The sequence below is a fragment of the Mobula hypostoma genome, chromosome 8 (genome assembly GCF_963921235.1).
Source record: "Mobula hypostoma chromosome 8, sMobHyp1.1, whole genome shotgun sequence".
NCBI lineage: Eukaryota > Metazoa > Chordata > Chondrichthyes > Myliobatiformes > Myliobatidae > Mobula > Mobula hypostoma.
The window spans coordinates 35925778-35948043 of record NC_086104.1 but is presented as its reverse complement, the minus strand read 5'-3'; the positions used below and the strand labels follow the sequence as shown (position 1 = coordinate 35948043).

Below are 22266 nucleotides of genomic sequence, written 5' to 3'. Positions count from 1 at the left end.
ATGATATAGATCAGTTGCTGATATGGACAGAGGAATGGCAGGTGGAGTTTAACCCAGATGTGAATTATTGAACCTTGGCAGGGCAAATGCAAGGAGTCAGTATACTGTTCAGGGCAAGATCCTTAACAGTGTTGCTGAGCAGAGAGATCTTGGGATCCAAGTTCACAGCTCCTTGAAAGTGGCTACACAGGTTGATAAGGTGGTTAAGATAGCTTCTGGAATGCTTGTTTTTATTAGTCGAGGCATTGAGTTCAAAAGTCAAAAGGTTATGTTGCAATTTTAGAAAACTCTGGTTAAGTCACATCTAGGGTATTGCATAGAGTTCTGATTGCCCCACTATAGGAAGGATGTTGAGGGTTTGAAGAGGGTGCAGGAGAGGTTTACTCGGATGCTGCCTGGTTTGGAGGGTATGTGCTATCACGAGAGGCTGGATAAACTTGGGTTGATTTCTTTGGAGTGCCAGAGGCGAAGGGGAGATCTGATAGAGGTTTAAAAGATGATGAGAGGCATAGGTAGAGTGGACAGAGAGTATCTGTTTCCCAGGGTTGAAGTGCTTAATACCAGAGGGCATGCATTAAAGGTGAGAGGGGTAGATTCAAGGTGGATGTGAGGGGTAAGTTTTTACTCAGAGTTGTGGATATCTGGAATGTGCTGCCTGGTATTGTGGTAGAGGCAAATACATTACAGGCTTTTAAGAGACGTTTGGATCGGCACATAGATATAAGGAAGATGGAAGGATATGAACATGGTGTTGGTAGGAGGAATTAGTGTTTGGGTGTTTTTGATTTGCTTTTCAAGATTTCAAGATTCAAGATTCAAAAAACTTTATTGTCATTCTAACCGTACATCAGCTCTGCAGGGCAGAATGAGACAGCGTTTCTTAGGAGCAGTGCAATCATAACATAACAAACGCAACACTAAATAATAAACATAACAATAGCTGGTTCAGCACAATGTTGTGGGCTGAATGGCCTGTTTTGTTCTGTACTGTTCTATGTTTCTTTCCAGTGCTGATGAAGGATTTTATACCCAAAATGTTGATCCATCACTTCCTTACATAGATGCTGCTTGACCTACTGAGTTCTTCCAATATATTTTGTAGATTGCTAAAATTTGCTCCTCTTTTTATGCCCATGAATCTGCTTTTTTGAGAATGATTATAAAAACCGGTGTGAAATGAGTATACATGCAGAAGCATCAATATTTTGGGCTGCAGTCTTCTGTCATTATGTCACACTCTCAAACCTGCTGGCTCCTGCTCATCATTCTTCAGAGTGAGAACGAGTAACATTCCCATATGAGTGGTTCTCCTGCCTTTTGGCCATTCGGAATGGTGGCATCCCAATGAAGTAGGACTTATTTAACTGTAGTCACTCGTGGAAGTGAAATCAAGTATACATGCAGCCTGCATATTCCTACCCAAGTTTCAGACCATTTTTATACTTTCATCCTCTGGACTCAAGTTAGGATTTAGACACTAAGTGATCTACTGTTACTGGTTTGTTCATTCTAATCTTTTTACCAATCTAATATGTTTAATTAGATTAAACAATCTAATATGTATGTTTAATATTAGATTGCTAAAAATGCTCTCTCTAGATTTACAGCACACATCACAACATAGAATATTTTGCCAAAAGGAACATTTGTTTCCATTACTCAAAATTAGTATTTTTATATGGATGAAATACTTGTACAAGAATAAAATCAGAACAATAAAAGGTAAATGGCATTTGAAACGCAAACACGAGGAAATCTGCAGATGCTGAAATTTCAAGCAACACACATAAAAGTTGCTGATGAACGCAGCAGGCCAGGCAGCATCTATAGGAAGAGATACAGTTGACGTTTTTGGCCGAGACTCTCCGTCAGGACTAACTGAAGGAAGAGCTAGTAAGAGATTTGAAAGTGGGAGGGGGAGGGGGAGGGATGGAGCCAAGAGCTGGTCAGTTGATTGGCAAAAGGGATATGAGAGGATCATGGGATGGGAGGCCCAGGGAGAAAGAAAAGGGGGAGGGGGGGAGCCCAGAGGATGGGCAAGGGGTATAGTGAGAGGGACAGAGTGAGAAAAAGGAGAGAGAGAAAAAGAATCTTTGTGTGTGTGTGTGTAAATAAAAAATAAATAACGGATGGGGTATGAGGGGGAGGTGGGGCATTAACGGAAGTTAGAGAAGTCAATGTTCATGCCATCAGGTTGGAGGCTACCCAGACGGAATATAAGGTGTTGTTCCTCCAACCTGAGTGTGGCTTCATCTTTACAGTAGAGGAGGCCGTGGATAGACATATCAGAATGGGAATGGGACGTGGAATTAAAATGTGCGGCCACTGGGAGATCCTGCTTTCTCTGGCGGACAGAGTGGAAACTATGTTCTAGTCAAAGTTCTAAGTTCAAACTAAATTTATTATCGAAGTGCATATATGTCACCATATACAACCCTAAGATTCACTTCATTACAGTAATCACAGTAAATTCAAAGAATCAAAACAGTACCAAACAAGATGATAATAAATATATAAACAATAAATATCAAGAACATGAGACAAAGAGTCCTTAAAAGTGAGTCCATAGGTTCTGGGAACAGTTCATTGTTGTGGTGAGTGAAGTTATCCCATCTGGTTTAACAGTCTGATGGTTGAGAGGTAATAACTGTCCCTGAACTGGGTGGTATTGGTTCCCTAAGCTCCTGTACCTCCTTCCTAACAGCAGCAGCTAGAAGAAACCATGGCCTGGATGGTGGGGGACCTTGATGATGGATGCTGCTTTCCTGTGATAGCACTCCATGTAGATGTCAATGGTGAGGGGTGATGGACTGGGATATTCACTACCTTTTATAGGCTCAAGGGCATTGGTGTTCCCATACTGCAACCAGTCAATATTCTCTCCACCACACATCTATAGAAGTCTGTCAAAGTTTTAGGTGACGTGCTGAATCCCCACAAATTTCCAAGAATGTAGAGGCACTGTCATTGTAATGGCACTTACATGCTCAACTCAGCTCAGATCCTCTGAAATGATAACACCCGAGGAATTTAAAGTTGCTGATCCTTTTCACCTCCGATCCCCTGATGAGATGGACTCATGTACTTTTGGTTTCCTCCTGAAATCAATAATCATTTCCTTGGTCTTGAGTAAGAAGTTGCTTTAGTGGCACCACTCAGCCAAGATTTCAGTCTCCCTTCTATATGATGATTTGTCACCACCTTTGAATCGATCAACTGCAGTGATGTCGTCAGCAAACTTAAATATGGCTTTGGAGAAGTGCTTAGCCTTACAGTGGTAAGTATAAAGGCGAGTAGAGCAGGGGGCTAAACACACACCTTTGTGGTGCAGCTATGCTGATGGTGATTGTGCAGGAGGTGTTGCCAGTCTGAACTGATTGGAGTCTGCAAGTGAGGAAATCAAGGATCCAGTTGTACAAGAAACTATTGAGGCCAAGGTCTATTGGAGCTTATGGATTGGTTTTGAGGGGATGATAGTATTAAATGCCGAACTATAGTCAATGAAGAGCATCCTGATGTATGCATATCGCTGTCCGGATGTCCCAGGGCAGAGTGAACAACCAATGAAATGGTATCTGCCGTTGACCTGTTGTGACGGTCGGAAAATTTGAATGGATCCAAGTCGCTTCTCAGACAGGAGTTGATAGGTTTCATCACCAATATCTCAAAGCACTTAATCACAGTTGATGCATGTGCAACTGGACAATAGTCATTGAGACAGGTTATCACGTTCTTCTTGGGCACTGGTATAATTGAAGCCTGAGTGAAGCAGGTGAGTCCCTCAGTCCGCCAAAGTGAGAGATTAAATATATCAGTGAACACATGCCAGTTGCTCAGCACAGGTCATTAGTGCTCAGCCAAGTACTCTGTCTTGGCCAGATGCTTTCCATGGGTTCTCCCTCCTGAACGATACTCTCATGCCGGTCTCAGAGACTGAAATCACAGGGCTGTTGGGAGCTGTAGGGGTTTATGAAGGTGGCTCCATTTGAAAGGCATTGAGCTCATCTGGAGCAAAATCTTGTTGTCACATATGTCGCTTGGTTTCACCTTCTAGGAGGTGATAGCATTCATGTCCTGCCACAGCTATCGGGAATCCTTCAGTGATTCAAGTTTGGTCTAGAATTGTCACTTTGCGTATGAGATGGCTTTCCAGAGGACATACCTGGACCTCTTCCATTTTAATTGGTCGACAGAACTGAATGCCACTAACTTGGCCCTCAGCAGATTGTGGATCTTTTAGTTCCTCCAGGGCTTCTGGTGGGGGAAGACTCTGAGACTCTGAATGATTTTGTGGGGGCACACTCGTCTACAACTGTTTTCATAAAGTCCATGACAACCATGGCTTACTAGTTCAGATCCTCTGATGAGGATCTAGATGAGACTAGAACTAGGGGACATTGCCTCAAGATTCAGGGGAGAAGATTTAGGATGGAGATGAGGAGAAACTGTTTTTCCCACAGAGTAGTGAATCTGTGGAGTTCTCTGCCCAGGGAAGCAGTTGAGGCTTCTTAACAAAATATATTTAAGAAACACTTAGATAGGTTTTAACATAGTAAGGGAATTACGGGTTATGGGGAAAAGGCAGGTTGATGGAGCTGAGTTTACGGGCAGATCAGCCATGATCTTATTGAATGGCGGGGCAGGCTTGCTTGGCCAAATGGCCTACTCCTCCTATTTCTTATGTTCTTATGAGTCCTTGAACACAGTACAATCCACCCACGAAGAAATCTTGTAGCCACTCCCCTGCCTTCACGACCACCTCTTTGTTCTCCTTATCTGTGAAGTCTTCATCTTTAGCCTCTGCCTGTGCACAGGTAGCAAGGAAAACAACAAAATGATCAGGTTTCCTGAAATGCAGTCTAGGGATTAAACGGTCAATATTCCTAATCATAGTATAACAGTGGTCAAATGTATTGGTGCCCCTTGTGCTGCAGGTGACATGTTTATAATAAGTGAGTAGAGATTTCTTCAAACAAGCCTGATTGAAGTCCCTGACAATGATTTGAAAGGTGTCTGGATAGGCATTTTCTTGTTTTCTAATCACTGGACTCAGTACCTTGAGTGCTTGCTTAATGTCAGCCAGGATGTAAACTGTGGTCGGGATCAGAGAGGAGAACTCTCTCGGTAAGTAGAACAGTCGGCACTTAATCATCAGATGTTCTGAATCAGAGGAACAAGAGTGCGACAAGACCACAGATTACTAGCATCATGAAGAGTCTATCTTGAAACACAGACACCCCCAGCTTTTGCATTCTCCAAGTCAACCATCTGATCCATTGTATTAAACAGAAGATTTAAATACAAATAACCCACTCTTCGTCTTGTTTCAGTTGATATTCTTATCTAGCTTGATTCATTGTGCTGCCCAGCAGGCTGTTTATTTTTTCCCCCATTTCTAATATGTAAAATCCTGACTTGTCAATGAGTGAGCCATAATGTTCTTCTCTTTCCTGCACTGGGATAACTCCATGCCTTACCAGAGAAATACAGGTCTCATTTTGAGAAGTTCTGGTGCGAAGGAATTTCTAGTATATATTACAATAAAGTTAAACTACCATTTCAACAAGGAAAGGGACCACTTTTACCCTGCAGTCAGGAAGATGAAATAACAAATTTCATACCACTCCATTTCAGCCCTTACAGGGAGTCGAGAACAGAAGTCACCATCTGGCTTAAGTGAAACCTCAAGCAAAGCACAGCGGTTAAGCAGCCTGACTTTTGGCTACTTTAAAGGAAATCCCCAAAGTCTTCAGCAAAATACTCTGGAAGCTGGAGTACTGGACAGACAAGTTACAGGTGAACAACTTCCTAATAATGTACAATGTATATTATGGGCTGGGCATTCTTTAAGTATTCACCAGCTGGCAACTTAAGACAATATTTTACTATCCGAAGTTAATACAGACATTTTTCTGTTAATCTGTCAAGTGCTTTCATTCTAGAGAATTGGTAAAGAATTATTTTAATTCTTGCCGTGGATTGCTCATTCTATGGAAAGTCTGAAAGAAAAATATTGGCCTCAAAATTCATTGGCATCTATAGGCACCTATTATCCCATATTCACATTGCATGCCCGTGACCACTTTGCTCAGCAGCTATAACAAACCTACACAAGGAAAGGTCCTTTCCTTTGTACCCTGTGCTATTTGTCTCCTGTTGGGTGGAATGGAGAGAGTGGTTATTAGTACGGGAGGATGATTACCGAGTCGGGGGTGATCGCTGAGTTGTATAGATCAGTACAGTTAGGGAATTGGATCCTGGTGCCCACGAGATCAGCAGTGGGGTCGGATCATAAGCTTTGGTTGGATTGTGAGGTCAATATTGTAGAAGAGTGGGCATGGATGTAAAAAACCAGTCTAAAACAAGTTGAAATCAATAAACCTGAAGTGAGTTCCCTAGGCAGGCTGGCTCACCTTCAGATAACACTGCTCTAAAGAGATCCCTGCTATTCCAATCTGCATAGGGCCCAAGTACGGGATGATCGCATGTTTCTGAACCAAGTCTTCCCTGGCTACGCTCTGTATGAGACTTGCATTAGAAGTGACATGTCCCATCCCAATCCAACTCAGAAATCATAACTGCATCTTGCTCTTAGAATGGTCTGGTCAAATTAACAAAGTGGCGATTAGACCTGGGAAACAGCGCCAAGCTGATTATTGTATTTACTTAAGACCATAAGACAAAGGAGCAGAAGTAGGCAATTCGGCCCATCGAGTCTGCTCCGCCATTTTATCATGAGCTAATCCATTTTCCTATTTAGTCCCACTCCCCCGCTTTCTCACCATAACCTTTGATGCCCTGGCTACTCAGATACCTATCAATCTCTGCCTTAAATATACCCAATAACTTGGCCTCCACTGCTGCCCGTGTACTTATTGCCGATGTACTTTTAAAGGGATAGTGGGAATTAACAGAGAACACTCTAGGAATGATAAAGCCTCTGATTTCCTGTGCTAACCTGCTGCCTAACTTGGTATCTCTCTTGGTCTGATTTTAAGGAGTCAAGGAAGGAGAATAACTTTATGTCCATTACTATTTGAAATCTCTAACTTAACACATTGATGCATCAATCTTTGTCATTTTAAGCACAGAATTATGGGCATAATTTAACATGTATTTATCCTTTCCAGGCAAGGAAATGAACAAGAGGTCCCACACAAAGCCTGTTCAAAATACTGAAATAGATCAAAGGGGTTTCTCACAAAGCAACTGTGTATCGGAAATACAAGGTAGCAAAGGACTGACTAATCACCAGCTTTTATCTAAAGAAGAAGCCACAGCATTTATGCCTTTGAGTGATGATAGTTCCGATGAAGGAGTGAGGAAAAATCAAACAAGGTCGAAATGCTGGTCAAACCTCTCTACTCGGACATCAGAGGACGCAATTAGACTTAGTCAGATTGGGAGTGACACTTATTTAACAGCGTCCGACGACAGCAGCACCGCATTTGATGATGAGAGCGAAACTGAGCAAAAACCACCGTCACAGGATGCAGAGTTCCTTCAGGCAGTGGATCATTTTCCAAGCGTCGCAATCTCAAAAACACTAAATAAAAAAATAGATCAGGATTACTCTTCTGATGAGTTAAACAAGAAATTTCAATCACAAAGGCTCGATTCTTCGTCCAATGAAAAGCAAACTCCAAGCCCAATTCTAACATCACCTACAGCAGTGACCAGCATCCACCCCACAGCTTCCTTAACGGAAATAAATTCACTTTCAGACTTAACAGCTCCAAAGTTGAGGGTTCCTAATGTATTCAGTGTAAATGTGGCCAAAGCAAAGAAGCATTGTAGCCAGCCTCAGTTAAGCACTGATCGCCTGTTTGGTGGAAACCGTAACGCTATAAGTATGATGAGGCCAATGGATCACGAAGAGACAGATATTGATGTCATTGACGTTGAAAGTGATATTCTGGGGAAAATGGAAACAGGCTACGAAGAGGGAATGTTTTGCTATGAATCAATTGAAACCTACATCACAGAAGAGCAATTCAACACAGGAGACACCAAAGGCAAAGTTCCCAGTAACAAACCACCAACTCCTCCTTTGCACAGATTCCCTTCCTGGGTAAATCCTATTGCTCTGTTGTGTTGATAAATAGTGATTAATGTTTTATTTCTTGATTTTTTTAAAAGATGTAACTTTTTGAATATGTTAGCGTTGCTCTGACAGCTTTAAATCAATGTAGCCTTCCTAACCTCCAAGGTTTCAAGTATCCATTTCAGTCTAGACTGGTATATCTTTTTAATTTTTGAAATATTGATCCCTCTTCTGAAATTGTTTTACCTAAACATTTCTGTAGAATTGGTCTGTCTGCTAATCCAGTTTAAGACCTAAAACAATTATTCCAAAAATACACTGATGAACATAAATAATTCTGATAGCAGAAATGATGTCTGGGGGCAGACAGAAGGAGCATCACTGAATTGTGTCTGGTCCCAGACAGAATTCCTCCCAGTATTCCAAGAACTTGTGATCAGATCTGCCAAAGTCTGTGAACCAGCAGATTCTAAAACCCAAACTGCATAGTACAGAACACACTGAAATTAAGTGCAGAGTTTCGGGAAAGGCTGCTGTACAAGTCTCCCCCATCACTGCACATTGAGAATCTGCTAAGCATTATTTTAAAAGAAAGCTTGACTGTTTGCTCAAGCAATATATGTAAAAGAAAACTGAAGTTATGCTAACATAATCTAAATTATGTGGATTTTACTTAATAGTAACGTACACATTTACATTACCACACAATTGAAAATTGGGTTGTGTAATCTGGCTCTCTTCAGTAATACGTTTCAAAAAGGAATTGGAAAAATAGTCGAAGGGATGCAGTTTATGGAGGTGAGAACAATTTGAGCAATTTTCAGAACAGCCAATACATGCAAAGTGGGTCAGCTGTATTCTTTTCTGTACTTTGACGCTATAAGGTCTCTATCATCTTGCACATTCAGACATAAACTCCACTCTGCAGTATGGCTTTTCATTGATGTATATTGCAAATGGAAAATAACCGATCAAGTGAGAGAAACCAATATTCTGAGTTCTCCCCATATTCTCATTGTAAAAAATAAAAATAAGTTATTAAAGCTGTGAAATCATTAAATTAGATGTTACATGGCCAACAAACCTTTGGTTATTTGAGAAAAAAAAAGGATGCTTGAGGGTTTTCTAAAAATCAAGGGTTCACTTGAAAGAATTGGAGTAAAATCCCTTAGAATTCCCATAAGCATACATTCTGTTTGCTGTCTCTGCCTCTTGAAGCTACACTGCAGATCTTGACTACATAGCTGCAATTTAACCTGACTATACTCAACCCTAGTGATCAATTGATTATGATCTGTTATCTTTGTAGAATACTGTAACTGATGATGACTGATTCTCAGAAAGAAAGCAGAGGGAAGGGTGACTAAATTGATTGTCATAAATTTTAAATGTTCATCATCTATGGTCGTCATGCCAAGACCATCGAGCCCTTTCAACTCTTGCCAGAAGACATAGGAACAGAACAAGCAGTCAAATCATGATGAAATGAAGTAATTGTTGAAATATATTTAAATATTATTAAGTTAATTACACCATCAGTTTATACCAACGTTCTGCTAGAACTAGATTTACAATGCATATATTTCAATGATGTAAGAGCAGTAGGTGGTGTAGCATTAAATGTGGCATTCTTCAAGTATGCTTTAGTGTGTTCTGAGGTGACTATTACATCCAAAGGGGAATCACAAACTCTCCCACAGAAGGGACAGGAGATGACTGCAGGAGGGTTGTTTATGAGGTGGTACTTTCCTTCTGCCACTTGCACAGGGATTTGCTCCACTGCTGATGTACGGACTCAATGTTTGCAGTCTGACCCTGGAAGCTGCTCCTTCATTTTAAGTTATGATGAGCCAGAGATCACCAGGAGTCAGTGGGAATGCTCTATTTCTTCAAAAATGCTTTGATCATATCATTGAATCTTTTCCTCTGTTTAGCTGATAATCCCTTTCAGAGTCAGACTTTTAGTAGTGTCTGTTTGGCGAATCTGCCACTGCATATTTAAATGATGCAACCAACTCAGTGTAGCTGACCAAGTGTAGCAAAGATGACAACACTAGGCTGTCGACCAGAGAGAAAATATTGGCATTAGTCCACTTGTTCCTTCCAGAGAATTTGAAGGATTTTATGGAGACAGTGTGGGTAGTATATCCTCAGTGTTTAGTGTACGTAGTCCACGTCTCAGAAACATTCTGGGGCTCAGGAACCCCTGCTACTGACAGCTAGTTTTTCCAACGTCATTTTCCTCAAACAAAGGTTGTGTCAGCACCTTGAAGGTGATGGTGAATGCCATCATCAGTGTCTGCTTTGCCGAGAGGTGACGCCGCAGATGTGAGAGGTGATCCGCCTTTTCAAGATTGTTCGATGTTATTCCCTGCACACAAGTGTAAAGGAGAATGAAATAATTGTTACTCTGGATCTGATGCAGCACAAAGAAACCTATAAAAGATACAGTACACAATAATTTAAAAACACAGTAAATGTAAATACACAAGATACCTTATAGACATAAATTGATTGTATGTCCATAAAGTGATACCAGGCTGTACATAAGGTGACAGATGAGAAATAATAAAATAGTGGTGCAGTTAGTGGGTGGAGGTGTTGACAAATTGTGATGGATCTACTAAAGCTTTAAGAAACCACCCCCTCGGTGAAATGACATACCTCGAGTGTTCAAATAAATGAGAACTCCCGCTGGGAGGCAGTGTTCTCTTCTCACTGCTGCCATCAGGAGTGTTAGGTCCCACACTGCCAGGTCCAGGAATAGGAATAGGATAAAGTAAAGGAAAGGAAACAGTATCCTTTAACCATCAGTCTCCTGAGCCAGTGTGGATAACTTCACTCAACTGAACACTCAGATGATTCCACAACCTATGGACTCACTTTCAAGGGCTCTACAGCTCACGCTCTCAATCTTATTTATTATTATTATTTGTTTTCTTTCATATTTGCACAGTTTGTCTTTTTTTGCACATTCGTTGTTTGTCCGCCTTTGTGTGTAGTTTTTCATTGATTCTGTTGTGTCTTTGTATCTACAATGAATGCCCACAAGGAAATTAATTTCAGGGTAATATGTGGTGAAAATAAATTTACTTAAAGAAATTGAAATAAATAAAGATTTTGTTCTGCTTAGACCTTTTTTTAACCCACCTGGAAACAGACTGTAAGTCAGTAATCAAAAATTTGCTTTTGATCCTGGTGTGGAATTCATATTCCTGAAAGTATGCAGTTCAATAATTTGTGTGATAGTTCAGTGACATTAAGAGATTTTCCTTTATCTTTTTCATATAGGAGAGCAGAATATATGCAGTGGCCAAATCAGGTATGAGAATGTCAGAGGCCATTAGTGCAGATCCAAGTAACAAATGTAAGTATTTGGTACCTATGAGAGAGAAATGTTTCCAGATTAATGGAATAGTTATGTATGTGGTCACTCATTCACAAAATTCTGTGATTATAGAACAGTTACTGTTTTAGAAAGTTTTACAGGACTGTGCTTACTTTCCTGTGAATAGTTAAATCAGTGTCCTTTCTGATATGTCTAATAAGATTAGTTTAAAGAAAATTTCCTCTGTTGTAAAAACACTTGCATTTCCCTTGGCTTCTTTTTCTGTTTATATGGAAAAAAAGTGATTTTTGCTGAAGTACAGTTTGATTGTGGCAGTTCTCAGCTATTTTGTCTTGGCAACCATTCTTTGTGTCTGGGCCTAAGTGGTTATTGATGTCACATGGATTGACCTACCAAAGCTTCACATCTGACTCCAGTCCTCCCCTTCTCCAGCATTCACAGCACAAATGTTCCCATGGGAGTCACTGAAAACTGGGAGCAGGGAAATGGAAATTCTTATGGCCCACCAATGCAGTCATCCATATTTGTGTTAGATCTGTATACCAGCTGTTTGAATGTGTGAAAATGCTCTCCTAGAACAGTATATTATCACTATTCTGTCATTTAAAAGTTGTTTCCTGTGTTAAACTGATTGAATAGCATCCTTTCTATGAATCATTACTCTATGTTTATATGATAGTTGCCTTACATTCTATGTAACCCATATGCACCTCTTTTGACCGATCTTCAGAAATGGTCTCTTGAATCTTGCTCAGGTCAAACAAGCTGAAGAGACTGGAAATTGAAATCAGTTTCCTCTTGGCTCAGCTGCTTCTTGGACCTAGCTCATTCTCTTGTGAGTGGGGAGGGGAGGTGGGGGTTGGAGGCGGGCTTTCAAATGTCTTTAAGTTTATTATGTAGATCTGGTATCCATATACGTGCACTGACTTATGTAGCTTCCAACATTAGGGCAACATACTCACTATCCCCTGCTCTAATCACCTCAAGTGAGTTCTGACAGATCAGTACAGGTCAGTATTAAACCTACCTTTATCTTGGTCGGCTGACTCAGGTTAGTATAATCGGAAACAATTTGTCTAATCCTCTTCCAAGTAAGGCAGTATAGCAGTCCAATCCCTTCAACTAGATATATGGTTAATTTCTGTACAACACAGAATTTTAATGTAGCTTCTGGATGTTAAACAAGTTATATAGTACATATTCTTTATTCTAGGCACTGGCTTCATGCCTTCACAATCAACATCGGAATCTTATACCAGTTTGGTCTATAATAACATGGCCACTCCAGTTTATACTGTTTTGAAAGGGGTGAGTACATAAATAGGCTCATCTGGTTCATGCTGACTCATTTCTCCATAAGACCATAAGACAAAGGAGCAGAAGTTGGCCATTCAGCCCATCGAGTCTGCTCTGCCATTTTATCATGAGCTGATCCATTCTCCCATTTAGTCCCGCTCCCCCGGCTTCTCGCCATAACCTTTAATGCCCTGGCTACTCAGATACCTATCAATCTCTGCCTTAAATACACCCAATGACTTGGCCTCCACTGCCGCCCATGGCAACAAGTTCCATAGATTCACCACCCTCTGGCTTAAAAAAAATTTCTTCGCATTTCTGTTCTGAATGGGTGCCCTTCAATCCTTAAGTCATGCCCTCTCGTACTAGACTCCCCCATCATGGGAAACAACTTTTCCACGTCCACTCTGTCCATGCCTTTCAACATTCAAAATGTTTCTATGAGGTCTCCCCTCATTCTTCTAAACTCCAAGGAACACAGTCCAAGAACGGATAAAAATTCCTCATATGTTAACCCTCTCATTCCCGGAATCATTCAAGTGAATCTTCTCTGTACCCTTTCCAACACCAGCACATCCTTTCTTAAATAAGGAGACCAAACCTGCCCACAGTACTCCAAGTGAGGTCTCACCAGTGCCTTATAGAGCCTCATCATCACATCCCTGCTCCTATACTCTATTCCTCTAGAAATGAATGCCAACATTGCATTCACCTTCTTCACCACCGACTCAACCTGGAGGTTAACCTTAAGGGTATCCTGTACAAGGACTCCCAAGTCCCATTGCATCTCAAAACTTTGAATTCTCTTCCCATTTAAATAATAGTCTGACGGTTTATTTCTTTTGCCAAAGTGCATAACCATACACTTTGCAACATTGTATTCTCATCCTAGTCCTATCCACCCACACCCAGACCATAGCCGTCCATACCCCTCTCATCTATGTACTTGTCCGAACTTTTCTTAAGTGTTGCAATTGAACCCACATCTGCCACTTCCATTGGCAAATCATTCCACACTCACACCACCCTCTGAGTGAAGATGTTCTTCCGCTCCTATTTCCCTTAAATATAAAATCTATGACCTTGATTTCTAGACTCACCCAATCTCAGGGGGAAAACGCTGCATGTATTTACCCTATCTCTAACCCTCATAATTCTGTACACCTCTATAACATCTCCTTTATTCTCCTATACTTGAAGTATTATACACTGAACAATTTGCTAATGTAAGCCATCGAGGCTTTTGTTTAATATTTCTGAATTTTTAGCTTTTTTTTTACTCAGGCAACTTTAGGTGTTGGCGTGGAGATACATCTCTTATCAAGGGAGGTGTAAGGCATTCTTTCCCTCCACTAGTCTGCGGGTCACCCTTAGACAAGGTGTAGCAGCTGCTTAGCCCCCGATCAAGGTCACATTAAACCATGGGAGCAAGTGGTGGATGTTTGTATGAGCAGCTGGTGCACATCACAAGTCCTGGTTATGAAACCACTGGTGCCGGGTAGACAATCTCTGAAGAGTATTGACAATGGCTGTGGTCACATGTCTTGTAACAATGCTACCCAAAAGAAAGAAGTGCCAAACCACTTATGTGGAAAAATTTGTCAAGAACAATCATGATCATGAGACCATAATCACCCTCGTCATATGACACAGCACATGATGGTGACGATGAAATTTCCAATTATTCAACTCCCTTACATTGGTTTAGGTGTAGATTAATGTTTACAGTTAAGTGTGTATAGCAATTTTTTTCCCAAGGAAACTGTGAGAATACATCTCTTTCTTTTTCAATCTTTTTATTAATTTCAAAATATAGAAACAAAACATAACAATAATACAAATAGTAGGAGATATATTGTTACATTTAAAAAAGTAATTGCAAAACCAAATAGTGTAAATTAACAAAGCTCCCAATCATGTAGAACTAACAACGGATAATAGAAAGCAAAAAAAAACTGGGAAAAAAAAATCATGAAAAAGAAAAAAAAACAAAACAAAAAAAAACAAACCCCATCCCCAAAGAAAAACAGAATTAATCAACTAAACTAAAAGACTTGGGCAAAACTAACAACTAAAAAATGGAAAAGAAGAAAACCTTAGTGTCGACGACTCCATTCCTCTCCAACAACAGTACAGAGAGATAAAACAAGTTTGGGAATGATCAAATTACATCAAATGAAAATGCTGAATGAATGGCCTCCAAGTTTTTTCAAACTTAATGGAAGGGTCATAAACTGCACTTCTAATTTTCTCCAAATTCAAACACACCATAGTTTGTGAAAACCAATGAAATACCTTAGGAGGGTTAATCTCTTTCCAATCCAACAAAATGGACCTTCTAGCCATTAAAGTAAGAAATGCAATCATCCTTCGTGATGAAGAGGTTAAATTATTTAAGTCTATCATTGGTAGTCCAAAGATAGCAGTAATTGGATGAGGTTGTAAGTCTATATTTAGGACCGTTGAAATAATATCAAAAATATCTTTCCAATATTTCTCCAACAAGGGACATGACCAAAACATGTGGGTTAGAGAAGCTATCTCGGAATGACATCTGTCACATATTGGATTAATATAAGAGTAATAACGAGATCGTTTATCTTTGGACATATGAGCCCTGTGCACTGCTTTAAACTGTATCAACCTCTGCTTAGCACATACAGAGGATGAATTCACCAACTGAAGAATTTTTTCCCATTTTTCAGTTGGTATATTAATCTCAAGTTCTCTTTCCCAGTCAGCTTTAATTTTATTAGAAGCATCAGGACATAAATTCATAATTATATTATATATAATTGCTACTACACTTTTCTGAGAGAGATTTAAATCTAAGATTTTTTCCAAAGTGTCCATTGGATATGGGTGTGGAAAATTAGGGGAGACAGTAATTAAAAAGTTTCTAATCTGTAGGTATCTAAAAAAGTGAGATCTGGGTAAGTTATATTTATTAGAGAGTTGATCAAAAGACATAAAACAATTATCCAAAAATAAATCGTGAAAAGATATTATACCTTTGGTTTTCCAATCAAAGTAAGCTTGATCCATCGTGGAAGGTTGAAAAAGTAAATTTGATATAATGGGACTTGCTAGAATAAATTAATTAAACCCAAAAAATCTTCGGAATTGAAACCATATACGTAAAGTATGCTTAACTATTGGGTTGTTCATTTGTTTATACGATTTAAAAGAAGTAAAAGGAAGTAAAGTTCCTAAAACCGAACCCAAGGAAAACCCTTGTAATGAATTAGATTCAAGATTTACCCAATGAGGGTTTAAAGATACGTCCAAATCTCATAACCAAAATTTTAAATATCGAATATTAATTGCCCAGTAATAGAATCTAAAATTCAGGAGGGCGAGCCCCCCCCTCCTTTTTAGATTTCTGTAGATACCTTTTACCTAACCTAGGATTTTTGTTCTGCCAAATATATGAGGAAATTTTTGAATCTACGTTATCAAAAAAAGATTTTGGGATAAAAATTGGAACCGATTGAAATATATACAAAAATTTGGGCAAAATGATCATCTAATAGCATTAATCCGACCAATCAAAGATAAAGAGATTGGTGACCATTTAGTAAATAAAAGTTTAATCTGATCAATTAAAGGTAAAAAATTAGCTTTAAATAAATCTTTATATTTTTTCATAATTGTTATCCCTAAATATATAAATGAATCAGTAACCAATTTAAATGGTAAACGTCCATAAATAGGTACTTGCTTATTTAAAGGGAATAATTCACTCTTATTAAGATTCAATTTGTAACCAGAGAAGTTACTAAATTGAGCTAACAGACCTAGGATAGCAGGAATTGACTTCTCCGGGTTAGAGATGTATAACAACAAATCATCTCCATATAATGATAATTTATGTATTTCATTTCCACAGGTAATACCAACAATATTTGGCGAGTCACGAATAGCAATTGCTAAAGGTTCAAGAGCAATATTGAATAGTAAAGGACTAAGAGGGCAACCTTGCCTAGTACCACGAAAAAGACGAAAAAAAGGAGATCTATAATTATTTGTACAAACCGAGGCTACCAGGGAGTAATATAACAATTTAATCCAAGATATAAATGTCAAATTAAAATTAAATTTCTCAAGAACATTAAATAAATAAGGCCATTCAACACTGTCAAAGGCTTTCTCAGCATCTAATGAGATAATACACTCCAGGGTAGTAAGTGAGGGGGTATAAACAACATTCATTAACCTCCTAATTTTAAAGGATGAATAGCAATTTTTAATAAATCCGGTTTGATCCATGGAAATAATTTGAGGTAACACCTTCTCCAACCTAGTTACTAGAATTTTTGAAAAAATTTTAGAGTCTACATTCAAAAGAGATATCGGTCTGTGTGATGCACAATCAGTAGGATCTTTATTCTTTTCAAGAATTAAGGAAATAGAGGCTTCATAAAACGATTGTGGTAATTTACCTAAACTGATTGCTTCCTTGAATATTCTAGACAACTTAGAAGAAAGAATGGAGGAAAAATATTTTTAAAATTCCACTGTAAACCCATCCGGACCGGCTGCTTTACTGGAATTCAATGATGAGATTGCAGTTATTATTTCTTCCTCTGAAATGGAAGTTTCTAATGATAAGCAATCTTCGGGTGATAGTTTCGGAAAACTCAATTTACTTAAAAAATCACGCATAAAATTAGAATCATGAGGAAAATCAGAGTGATATAAAGAGGTATAAAATTCTTGAAAGGTTTGGTTTATCCCAGCATGATCAACTGTGAAAGTATGATCCTGTTTGCGAATCTTAGTAATTTGATGTTTAACCGAATCAAATTTCAATTGGTTAGCCAGTAATTTACCCGATTTATCGCTATGAATATAAAAATCACTTCTAGTTCTCATTAATTGATTTTCGATCGAGGATGTTAATAATGAGCTATGTTCCAATTGGAGTTCAACTCTGTGTTTGTACAGCTCCTTACTGGGAGAAATAGCATATTTTTTATCGACTTCTTTAATTTTATCAACCAACAGAAGTATTTCATTGTTAACACGTCTTTTCAAACCAGCCAAATAGGAAATAATCTGACCACGGATATAAGCTTTAAAGGCGTCCCAAACAGTTCCATTGGAATCTTCTTCCGTAGTATTAGTTGAAAAGAAGAAATCAATCTGCTCCTTTATAAATTTGACAAAGTCAGGATCTTGAAGCAATATAGGGTTAAATCGCCATTGTCTGCTAGTACAAGAGGTGTCCATTAACTTGATGGAAAGTTTGATTGGAGCATGATCTGAAATAGCAATATTGTCATAATTACAATCAACTACATATGGAATCAAACGAGAGTCAATCAAGAAATAATCAATTCGGGAAAAAGAACGATGAACATGTGAAAAGAAGGAGAATTCCTAATCATTTGGATGTAGAAATCTCCAAATTTCTGAAATCCCAGAATCCAACATAAAAGAGTTAATAATAGTAGCCGACTTATTCGGTAAAGCCGGACTACCTATGGATCTGTCCAACATGGGATTCAGACATAAATTAAAGTCATGCCCATTATCAACATATACTCGTTTAAGTTAGGAAAGGAAGTGAATAAGTGTTTAAAAAATTCAGGATAATCCACATTTGGAGCGTAAACATTAACCATAGCGACCTTTTTATTAAAAAGTACCCCAGTAATTAACAGAAATCTGCCATTAGGATCTGAACTAATGCCTTGATGAATAAATGTAATTGAGGGATCAATAAAAATTGAAACGCCTTTAATTTTGGCTTGAGCATTTGAATGGTATTGTTGTTTTTTCCAAAACTTAAAGAAGCGTTGATTGTCCTCTTTCCTTACATGAGTCTCTTGTGCAAAAATAATATGAGCATTCAGTCTTTGGAACACTTTGAAAATCTTTTTCGGTTTTATTGGATGGTTTAAACCATTTGTATTCCAAGAGACAAAATTAATAGTATGAGCCATAATTGAAAATTAACCCTTTGGTGAGTAAGGGGTTAACCATAATGTGAGCTCATGAAATCGGAAGGGGAATACATGATTAGAGCGGAACTGGAAATCTCGACACTGCGGACATCTTTGTAGTTCTGAATCAGCCCGACAGAAAAAATTAGAAAAGTAAAAGACTACCCCATCCCCCAACCCCAAGAACCCCGAACTAAGCCAAAGAAGGCTGAGAATACATCTCAGAACAATTCTTAGCACCCCAACTGAACATAAGCAGTGCTCCTGTTGATATAGATGTTACAATTTTGAAACTGCAGAGTTCTTTGTAACCACATTCAATAAATACATACTTATAGAAGTTGTTCCCATGATGCCTAATGGAATAGAGATGAAAATTGTAAGGCAAGGAGTAAACTGACCATGCCAATACAGCTTAGAATGTTGTCAATGATGAGAGAGTCGTGAAGAAAGATGTGAAAATTTGCAGCTGTGAACTTTGTGCTGAAGAGCTAGAAGAAGCTGTAGCCAGAAAAGATTGAACAGTGATAAAGGTTTATAAATTGACTCCATTAGTTGGCAGGAGAGTAATAAGACAACAGGAATTTATGGAATTAAAACCCTTTACAATGAGAGCATGACATTTTTTTCTATAAAATCTTCCTGAAGCACATCTTGTAATTCTTTTAAAAGAGGATTAGATGGGTAAATATTCACTTGACAATATCTTCTTAGTCTCACATTCTGGATTAAGAATATATTTTGAGCTGCTCTCTGCTTAAGTCAGACCTGCCCACGCTGTATTGTACTGTATATATAGTGACTATATTTTATTTATATTATTAAATTCAGTCTGCATAGAATTTCATTGTCTCTGTCATTACCAAGATTCAGCTTATTAGGCCAAAGGGCCTGTTTCTGTATTGTATGATTTGTTGACTCTAAAATTTAGCATGAAGAATACTTAAAAATGTGTATAAGATGATGAGCAGCATTGATCACGTGGATAGCCAGAGGCTTTTTCCCAGGGCTGAAATGGCTAACACGAGGGGTATAGTTTTAAGGTGCTTGGAAATAGGTACCGAGGGGATGTCAGGGGTAAGTTTTCCACACAGAGTGGTGGGTGCATGGAATGCACTGCCGGCAGCAGTGGTGGAAGTGGATACAATAGGGTCTTTTAAGAGCCTCTTAGATTAGATAGGAGCTTAGAAAAATAGAGGGCTATGCACTAGGGAAATTCTAAGCAGCCTCTGGAGTAGATTACATGGACGGCACAACATTGTGGGCTGAAGAGCCTGTAATGTGCTGTAGGTTTCTATGTTCTATGCTCTAAAAATATATTTATAAATCAGAGAGTTACAACTCAAACGTTGAACAAAATGAGCAGGTATTGTTCTTTGAAATATTCATTCCCACATGCCCAGTATAAAGAAGCAGGGTGGAGGAGGGAAGGAACTCCTGTGTAGACTTCGAAGTGGTTTCTATCTATGCTCCTGTAAAAGTTGGAAGGTTTAAATTCATGTACGTTGTAGTATATGCCTTTACCACAATTGCCAAAAGTTTAACCACAAAACCTTCAGTAATATTTGCTTCTATAGGTTAAATGACCCTGTCGATTATCACACATATCTAATTAATACAGTGTCAAGAACGAGGAAGTTCTTGCCATATATTAACACAGATATCTTCTTAAAACTTTAAGAAAGCAACTCAGATCAGTACCGGACCTTTCTCAGACGAGTCCTCTGAAATGGATGAAAGTGACAGCTCAAGAGGAAGCTCCAGGACTTCCATGGCAGGATCAGACTCCCGCAAAGCCAGCAGCCCCAGCAGTCCACGAGCCATGAAACGAGGTGTGATGTCCTCTCTATTTCCGCTAAGCATGTGAAAAATTGAGAACAAATTTATCCCTTCATGCTTGTCACTAATTATGATTCCAAAATCCACATCAAAATTACCCCTTTAATAAATTTTACTCACACTCTTAATAAAATTCGTTATTCCTTTTTTATAAATGATGCATGTAAAATAATGAGACTTTCCAGTAGTAGAGTCTCAATACTTTGGAAGTCCTAGGGAACTGGAGAAAATGTTGTCTTTCTTGTCCATTCTCTTAACCTTTTTAATTACGCGCATATTGCAAAACGTACTTTTATCTGATGGAAGCAACACACGCAAAATGCTGGAGGAACTCAGCAGGTGAGGCAGCATCTATGGAAAAGAGTGAACAGTCGACGTTTCGGGTCGAGACCTTTTATCAGAACCGTCCTGATGAAGGATCTCAGCCCAAAACGTCGACTGTATACTCTTTTCCATAGATGCTGTCTGAGTTCCTCCAGCCTTTTGTGCGTGTTGCTTGGACTTCCAGCACCTGCAGATTTTCTCTTCTTTTATCTGACAGAAGTGTTTTATTTCATAGAGGAAATATAAAAATTGTCTTTTGCACTGCTGAGGCAATGCAAACCAAAGCAGTGCTGGACTTTTTATTCAGGATCACAACTAAGGGAGCTTATCTCCAGTATTAGCTTAATCTCTGGTAAATCAGAGAAACTTCCAGGCATGGTGTGACTTGTAACCAAATCCCAATAACTGAATATTTCTAAAACAAGACACATTCCTACGTCTTGAACCTGTGATCTTTCAATATGGGTGCAATACTTATATTTAAAATAAATTTCATCAAAACAGATGGAATTTGTTCAAATTATAATGAATTTATTATGCACATGTCTTGTACAGGTGTTTCAATGTCATCTATGACTTCAGAAAGTGATTACGCCATCCCACCAGATGCATATTGTACTGACACAGAATGTTCCGAGCCGGAGCAGAAACTTCCAAAAACATGTTCTTCCCATTCCATTGACAGTGGAAAAAATGTAAGTTTAATTCCTGCCACAAATAGCCTGTTTTAATACCAAGCTATTCGGGTTAGAATAATTATTAGTTGGACCAGCAAGTATATTGAGTTTATTAATCTGACAGTATGACCTCTAACCATAATATTTCAGATGAGGATATGGAGAAATCAGTCAATTTAATCATTAACCAATGACCCCTGCTTGAATTGTTTTGTTAGGGGTCATTGATCATTGAAGGAATTAAGATGAGCTTGATTTGCCAGGTCAAAGAGCCCGTAACAACCCTGGAACCAGCTTGCTGAAACCAAGAGCACAAACAACACACAATGACAGTGCCTGTAACTCCCATTATCTTTCCCCTACTAAACATTATTTACAAAAGCAAGAAATTGCAAACAAGACCGGGATATTTGACCAACTTTCAAAGTTCAAAAAACGTTTCAAGTAAAATCTATTATCAGAGTACATGCATGTCACCACATGCAACCCCGAGATTCTTTTTTCTGTGGGCGTACTTAGCAAATCTATAGAACAGTGACTGTAAACAGTCAATGATCAATGAACAACAGACTGTACAATTGAAAATATAAATAGATAGCAATAAGTTACAAGAGCATGAAATAACAAGATTAAGAGTCCTTAGCGTGAGACCACTGGTTGTGGGAGCACCAGAAATGAATGAAAGTTGTTATCCCCTTTTGTTCAACAGCATGATGACTGAGGGATAGTATCTGTTCTTGAACCTGGTGGTGTGATTCCTAAGGCACCTGTACCTTCTACCTGATGGTG

At 38.8% G+C, this 22266-nt stretch overlaps 1 protein-coding gene across 1 annotated transcript in view; it reads left to right on the top strand.

Annotated features, from left to right (window-relative positions):
* Nucleotides 1-22266, top strand: part of LOC134350465 (pleckstrin homology domain-containing family H member 2-like) — a 145168-nt gene that overhangs the window by 64542 nt on the left and 58360 nt on the right. Inside the window, exons 7-12 of the mRNA XM_063055678.1 lie at nt 5635-5796; nt 7131-8071; nt 11336-11411; nt 12607-12701; nt 20319-20469; nt 21356-21495. Coding sequence (XP_062911748.1) covers nt 5635-5796; nt 7131-8071; nt 11336-11411; nt 12607-12701; nt 20319-20469; nt 21356-21495 — 1565 coding nt within the window. The remainder of the gene's footprint in view (nt 1-5634; nt 5797-7130; nt 8072-11335; nt 11412-12606; nt 12702-20318; nt 20470-21355; nt 21496-22266) is intronic.